This window comes from Marmota marmota, unplaced genomic scaffold (genome assembly GCF_001458135.2).
Source record: "Marmota marmota marmota unplaced genomic scaffold, marMar, whole genome shotgun sequence".
NCBI classification, from domain to species: domain Eukaryota; kingdom Metazoa; phylum Chordata; class Mammalia; order Rodentia; family Sciuridae; genus Marmota; species Marmota marmota.
In genome coordinates this window covers 5,404,951-5,412,174 of record NW_025999944.1, presented here as the reverse complement: position 1 = coordinate 5,412,174, position 7,224 = coordinate 5,404,951, and the positions used below count along the sequence as shown (strand labels likewise).

Genomic DNA, 7,224 nt, shown 5'->3' with positions numbered 1-7,224 from the left:
TATATATATATTTTTTTTTTTTTTAACTTTTCATCTCAGCAGATTTCAAGCTCCCCTTTCCAAGGTGTGTGAGTGTGTATACATATATACACACATATATGACCTTCAAGTTTCAGGCCTGAAATCTCCTGATTTCCTGCATCATCATATGTTAGAAAATTCAAAGTGGGCTCTTCAAGTGTATATATTTCTTTTAACTGACTTTAATGAATTTTGGTTGTTTTCAAAATCTGCAATCTGTTCATTGTGCCAACCCTGCATTGCAGAGAAGTCTTAGCGTGGGATTCCAGCTTGGCTCCTGCAAACAGAGTCACTACACACAGCCTTTAATTGTATTTACTCGGGAGAGAGGAGGGGGAAGGGAGCTCCCTCCCACCTGCCAACCTGACAATCAAGGCCCGACTAGAAGCCCACCCGCTAGCAGAATTTCTGACGCGGGGCCTGGGCGCTGTCCTAGGTGCTGCCGGCGCCAGGAGAGCACAAGCGCCTTACCTTCTGCCCCTGCGGAAGCTGCGGACGTCCCCCAAACGTTAAGCAGAATGTAGCGCCATATCCCACTTTTAATACAAGTCACTACCCCGGCCTGTCTTCTTTGTCCCCTTCCTGGAGCCTTCAGGGCGACCATTCCTCAAGGTCTTGTTTTCCTTGTAGACACAACTCTGCACTCATCTCCGGCTGCCTTAAGACAAGGAGTGGGGGAAGGGGAGGGAGGCAAGGGGAGATGAGCGTGGGGGAGGGGAGAGGAGCGGATCTGGGGGGAGGGGAGGGAGGGGACGGGGAAGAAGAAAAGATTGAAAGAAAAAGGTCCCGGGGGAGTAAGGGGCTCAGAGAGTAGGGCGGGGTGAGTGAAACTGACCAAGGATCGAAGTAAAAGGAGAAAGGGGCCCACAAAGACGCAAGGAGTGATTAAGTACCAAAGAGGAGTTAAAGCAAAAAGTAACAGAAAGGGGGCAAAGAAGAGAAAAGCGAGGGGCTAAAGAGGTGGAGAGCAAGAGGGTCCGAGGAAGAGCTAGCTGCCCAGAGGGCCGGAGTTACTAGACAAAGAAACGGCGTTGGGTGGATAGTCTCACCAAGGTGAAAAATGTAATCTGAAGGTGAAAAATGGAGAGAAGGGGATTGCGGGGTCACCAGTGGTCTAGACCAAAGGGAAGCTAGGAGAGGGCCCGGGACGCGGGCAGCAAGTGCGGGGTCCGCTGCGGCGCTGGCCCACGTGGAGCGGGCGCTGAATCACTGTTAAGCCGGCTTCCCCCTTCCCCCCGGCCGGGTGCCCGCAGTCCCCGCCTCCTCGGCCGCCGCCTCCACGGGGCGGGGCCCTGGCCCAGGACCAGCTCCGCGGCTATATATGGGCTGCGGCGAGGCCAGCAGAGCGCTGTGACAGCCACACACCCCAAGGCCTCCAAGATGAGCTACACGTTGGACTCGCTGGGCAACCCGTCCGCCTACCGGCGGGTAACCGACACCCGCTCCAGCTTCAGCCGTGTCAGCGGCTCCCCGTCCAGCGGCTTCCGCTCGCAGTCTTGGTCCCGGGGCTCGCCCAGCACCGTGTCCTCCTCCTACAAGCGCAGCGCGCTCGCCCCGCGCCTCACCTACAGCTCGGCTATGCTCAGCTCCGCGGAGAGCAGCCTCGACTTCAGCCAGTCCTCGTCCCTGCTCAACGGCGGTTCCGGGGGCGACTACAAGCTGTCCCGCTCCAACGAGAAGGAGCAACTGCAGGGGCTGAACGACCGCTTCGCCGGCTACATCGAGAAAGTGCACTACTTGGAGCAGCAGAACAAGGAGATCGAGGCGGAGATCCAGGCACTGCGGCAGAAGCAGGCCTCGCACGCCCAGCTGGGCGACGCGTACGACCAGGAGATCCGCGAGCTGCGCGCCACACTCGAGATGGTGAACCACGAGAAGGCTCAGGTACAGCTGGATTCTGACCACCTAGAGGAAGACATCCACCGGCTCAAAGAGCGCTTCGAGGAGGAGGCACGGCTGCGCGATGACACCGAGGCGGCCATCCGCGCGCTGCGCAAAGACATCGAGGAGTCGTCGCTGGTCAAGGTAGAGCTGGACAAGAAGGTGCAGTCTCTGCAGGATGAGGTGGCCTTCCTGCGGAGCAATCATGAAGAGGAGGTGGCAGACCTGCTGGCCCAGATCCAGGCGTCGCACATCACCGTGGAGCGCAAAGACTACCTGAAGACAGACATCTCGACGGCGCTGAAGGAGATCCGCTCTCAGCTCGAGTGCCACTCTGATCAGAACATGCACCAGGCCGAAGAGTGGTTTAAATGTCGCTACGCCAAGCTCACCGAGGCGGCCGAGCAGAATAAGGAGGCCATCCGCTCCGCCAAGGAAGAGATCGCCGAGTACCGGCGCCAGCTGCAGTCCAAGAGCATCGAGCTGGAGTCTGTGCGCGGCACCAAGGAGTCCCTGGAGCGGCAGCTCAGCGATATAGAGGAGCGCCACAATCACGACCTCAGCAGCTACCAGGTAGGAACCGCGGCTGCGCATGCAGCCTGCGCCAGCGCCAGCGCCGCGCGCCCCCGATATTTGGGCGCGCGCCCAGGCGCCCTCTCTGTCGCGCTCCCTGGTGGCCGCTCGCCAGTGCGCACGAGCGGCGCACACCCAAGTTAGCGGTGGTCAAGAGTCCTAGCCCCTCTCTGCTCCACCCAGCTGTTTGGAAGTCCTGACCTTTTACAAAAACGTGCTGCTTTTCCTCAATCACTCTAGTTTTCTAGCACTTTTCAAGTAGGGGCACTTTCAGGTAGTTGATAAATAAGAAACTTATTAGCATAACTCATTATACAGAAACGCATGTATTCTCTCTCTACTTTTCCGGCAGTGATCCCAAGAGCTCTCAAAATTGAATTCAGCCCAAATGGGGAGTGAGGAATAGGTCCGCTAAAGAGATTCCACACGCGTATTTGTTCCCTTTGAGACGTGTCTTATTCTCACATTGATTTTGTTTGTTGGAGAAAGGGGGCGGAGCAATGTCTGAGAGGTGTGCAGAGCTTCAGGGAGATTGGGGTCGGGTGGGAAGGGGACAGCAAGTGACTCTGAAGAGTCGCTGCTTAGAAGGATGAATCCATAGAGACTCTTTGTCTGTTTCAGGATACCATCCAGCAGTTGGAAAATGAGCTTCGGGGAACAAAGTGGGAAATGGCTCGTCATTTGCGGGAATACCAGGATCTCCTCAACGTCAAGATGGCCCTGGATATCGAGATCGCTGCGTACAGGTAGGGGCTTGCTGCCCACGTGGGCAGAACCCTAACCGCACTGCGGAGGCCATTCAGGCAGAACCTGCGGCACTTAAGTTAAAGCAGGCAGGTTGCAGGAGTCTCCTTGCTTAATTAAGAATTCCTTGAGAATTGCAAATGTGGTTTTATCACTTTTTAATCCAGCTTTTAAAAACGTGAATATAAGTTGAAATGAAGTGTTCTGAATTTTGCTCGAAAGGGGGTCACCACCAATTGATTTCAATATCTGTGCATACATTTTTGTTTCAGTGACAAATATTTTTGATTGCTTAAAGCACAAGTGAAATCTTAGTTTTTAGTATTTCATATGGTGGTTTCAGCTTTTCAAATCTGTAATGTCAAGGACAAATACCAGGACATTCTATTTCTCTGTTTCTCTATTACAGCTTACTATTGCCATCATCTGGCTGAGGATAGATTTGATACATTAGAATATAGATACATTTATTTTTACAAATGTAGATAATGTAGATGTATTATATTTGTGTTAGACTATATGGTTTAGATTATATATCTATATACACACACATAGATATATATCATGTATTATACTTACCTACATATATCTAGATCTAGCATTTCATATGAGAACAGGAACATGTAGAACTAACTATATGATCTGTTTATAGATAGATCAATTACAGATCTCCTAATTGATGAGACCTTGTTGTTGATGACTAAATTTGAAGTACAAAATCCTTGATCAAACGGTTTTTCCTACTACCAGTAGGTAAATATAAAATGATAAGAATAAACTGCACTCTCTTTTCAAGGAAGTTAAATCATGATATTAAATTGACAATTTTGATAAAAATCGCAAACCAACTTATTAATTGATACATCCATATTAGCACCTAGCTATAATTTGATATAGCTTTACTTCTAAAATGTGCTTAATAGTTTTGTGAAATATTTTGAACATTATATTTGTTTTAAAACAATGAGTACATATCCTTGAGAGTCCAAATGCTCAAGAAGGTCACTAATGGTTTGGGTTTTGTTTTGGGGGATGGTGGGGGGTGGCTGCTAAGGAACTTTTTAGCATATTCATATTGCACCAAATGAACTGCTGCTGCAGACCAAGGCTTTGGCGGCTGGGTGTGGTTAGTGGACCACTGGGAGTGGTTAGTTACTGCAGCAGGCAACCAACCGGCTGGCAGTTCAGAAGAATCTGTCTCTTGATGACAGAGTATAACAGTGAAATGACAGCAGGCCCTACACTGGCTCGATGGAATGTTTTCCTTATGTGATTCTGTTTATTCAAAAGCAGCTACTACAACATTACCCATAATTAGTGAGGCTCAGAAGGCCGATGAGATTTCGGTATGTCTTGTCTTCTTTTTTCCTTAGAAAACTCCTGGAGGGCGAAGAGACCAGATTTAGCACCTTTGCGGGCAGCATCACTGGGCCTCTGTACACGCACCGGCAGCCCTCAGTCACCATATCCAGTAAGATCCAGAAAACCAAAGTGGAGGCTCCCAAGCTAAAGGTGCAGCACAAGTTCGTGGAGGAGATCATCGAGGAAACCAAAGTGGAGGATGAGAAGTCCGAAATGGAAGACGCCCTGGCGGCCATCGCCGAGGAACTGGCAGTTTCCGCGAAGGAAGAGGAGAAGGAAGAAGAGGCGGAAGAAAAGGAAGAGGAACAGGAAGCCGAAGAAGAAGCCGCACCTGCCAGAAAGTCTCCAGTGAAGGCTGCAGCCCCTGAAATCAAAGGAGAGGAAGAGGGGGAGAAGGAGGAAGAGGAAGGCCAGGAGGAGGAAGAGGAGGAGGAGGAGGGTGCCAAGTCCGACCAAGCTGAAGAGGGAGGGTCTGAGAAGGAAGGCTCTAGCGAAAAAGACGAAGGTGAGCAGGAGGAGGAGGGGGAGACGGAGGCAGAAGCTGAAGGGGAGGAAGCCGAGGCTAAGGAGGAAAAGGCTGAAGAAGTGGGTGCCAAGGAGGAGCTGGGAAAGCCAGAGAAGGCCAAGTCCCCGGCGCCCAAGTCTCCAGTGGAAGAGGCGAAGCCAAAGGCTGAAGGCGAAGTGGGGAAAGAGGAAGACCAGAAAAAGGTGGCCAAGGAGGCCCCCAAGGAGGAGAAGGTAGAGAAGAAGGAGGAGAAGCCAAAAGATGTGCCAGAGAAGAAGAAAGCCGAGTCCCCAGCGAAGGAGAAGGCCGAGTCCCCAACAAAGGAGAAGGCTGAGTCCCCAGCCAAGGAGAAGGCTGAGTCACCAGCGAAGGAGAAGGAGAAGGCTGAGTCACCAGCGAAGGAGAAGGCTGAGTCCCCAGCCAAGGAGAAGGCTGAGTCCCCAGCCAAGGAGAAGGCTGAATCCCCAGGAAAGGAGAAGGCTGAATCCCCAGGAAAGGAGAAGGCTGAGTCCCCAGCCAAGGAGAAGGCTGAGTCCCCAGCCAAGGAGAAGGCCCCAGAGGAGGTGGTCAGCAAAACCCCAAAGGTGAGCTTGGAGAAAGATGCCAAAGAAGAGAAGCCTCAGCAGGAGAAGGAGAAGGAGAAGGTGGAAGAGGAGGGAGGGGGTGAGGGGGAAGGGAGCGACCAGGGTGCAAAGGAATCCAGGAAGGAAGACATAGCGGTCAATGGGGAGGTGGAAGGAAAAGAGGAAGAGCAGGAAACCAAGGAGAAGGGCAGTGGGAGGGAAGAGGAGAAAGGCGTGGTCACTAACGGGCTAGACGTGAGCCCCACAGATGAGAAGAAGGGGGACGACAGAAGTGAGGAGAAAGTGGTGGTGACCAAGAAGGTAGAAAAGATCACCAGTGAGGGGGGCGATGGTGCTACCAAATACATCACTAAATCTGTAACCGTCACTCAAAAGGTCGAAGAGCATGAAGAGACCTTTGAGGAGAAACTAGTGTCAACTAAAAAGGTAGAAAAAGTCACTTCACACGCCATAGTAAAGGAAGTCACCCAGAGTGACTAAGATTCGAGTCCATTGCAAAAAGGTTAAGCCATATGACAATTTCAAAATGCATGTGATTGACAGCTTCAAAACAGAACGGGTTCTCCCATGGGGGCTCCAGACATTGTATTTTACTTTGTGCAATATGAGGGAACTGCATGCAAGCTCAGGGTGCTCCCTCCTCAGTCTTTGGGGGATTCAAATGCATGATATTGTATGTACCTGGGGAATTTGCCAATTTCCCAAGCTGTTGGAAGAGGGGCACTCAGGGGGGGGATGTCTTGAGATGTATTATGCAAAGTACCAACTGAGCCAAAAATAATAAATGAAACACAGAACTCTCTTAGCCTTAAGAAAGCTATATATGAATAATTATGTTTACCTCACTGGTGCATTTAAAATGGACTTTTGTTCATGGGAGAACCTCGCTGACATGCACAGTTTGCAACCTTATGTTGATCGATGTTAAACGTCACAGCAGTACTTGCTCAATAAAGGTCATATTGGAAACATAGTCGATTGCTTGATGTTGTGTCATTTCACAGTGAAATCTCTGCAACCTGAAGCTTTCTTTCCCTGAAATAGATCATGGGTGGGAATTGTGAGGGAACTGGACTTCTTACCACCATTTCCCTGAGAGTGTCTACTTGGAAGACGTAATTGCTGAAGGTGTTTTCGGGTGTCCAAATCTTTATTTAACCCAAGCCTCATTCTAAAAATTTTAAAACTATATTCCTGCAATAGAAATAAAAGCACTCGATTAAAAAAAAAAAAAAGAGGTTTGGTGGGATAGAAGTCTCCCTGTTTCCATCTCCAGACAGAACTCAGAGAACTTCAGATGGGAGGAGCAATAACAGGGTTTTTCCTTGTGCCTTGGGGGTTAGTCACAGACCAAGGGTACTGTGGCATTAGCTCTGTCCAGAAGGAATAAGGCTAAAATCACTAACACACCTTACAGGACATAGCCACGCCCCAGGGTCATGCTCACACATGCACACACCTGAATCTCTGGTTCTTGATTTGGCCAGTAGAGAGTTGTATTTCTATTGTTTTACTAATGGGGGAAAAACAATGTCAAAAGTAAATAAAGCACCC

General features: G+C 50.2%; 1 protein-coding gene across 7 annotated transcripts; it reads left to right on the top strand.

The window, feature by feature from the left end:
• The first annotated feature begins 1,372 nt into the window (after positions 1-1,372).
• On the top strand, positions 1,373-6,643 carry Nefm (neurofilament medium chain). 7 transcript variants are annotated; one of them, XM_048801577.1, is made up of 5 exons: positions 1,373-2,475; positions 3,097-3,221; positions 4,593-5,439; positions 5,494-5,565; positions 5,614-6,643. In XM_048801577.1, exons 1-5 carry the CDS (start codon positions 1,402-1,404, stop codon positions 6,148-6,150), a joined length of 2,655 nt encoding a protein of 884 aa, XP_048657534.1. In that variant the 5' UTR covers positions 1,373-1,401; the 3' UTR covers positions 6,151-6,643. The 7 variants fall into 7 exon arrangements, with proteins under 7 accessions (XP_048657534.1, XP_048657533.1, XP_048657532.1 ...); XM_048801576.1 differs by having other exon boundaries at positions 5,470-5,565; XM_048801575.1 differs by having other exon boundaries at positions 4,593-5,415; positions 5,494-6,643.
• Positions 6,644-7,224: the final 581 nt, after the last annotated feature.

What these genes read in the sequence shown, in the direction of transcription:
- Nefm (XM_015499397.2), top strand. Translation starts at nt 1,402, where the DNA reads ATGAGCTACACGTTGGACTCGCTGGGCAACCCGTCCGCCTACCGGCGG. An exon ending in ACGACCTCAGCAGCTACCAG is followed by an intron (nt 2,476 to 3,096) that starts GTAGGAACCGCG and finishes TGTCTGTTTCAG; the next exon opens with GATACCATCCAGCAGTTGGA. An exon ending in ATCGAGATCGCTGCGTACAG is followed by an intron (nt 3,222 to 4,592) that starts GTAGGGGCTTGC and finishes TTTTTTCCTTAG; the next exon opens with AAAACTCCTGGAGGGCGAAG.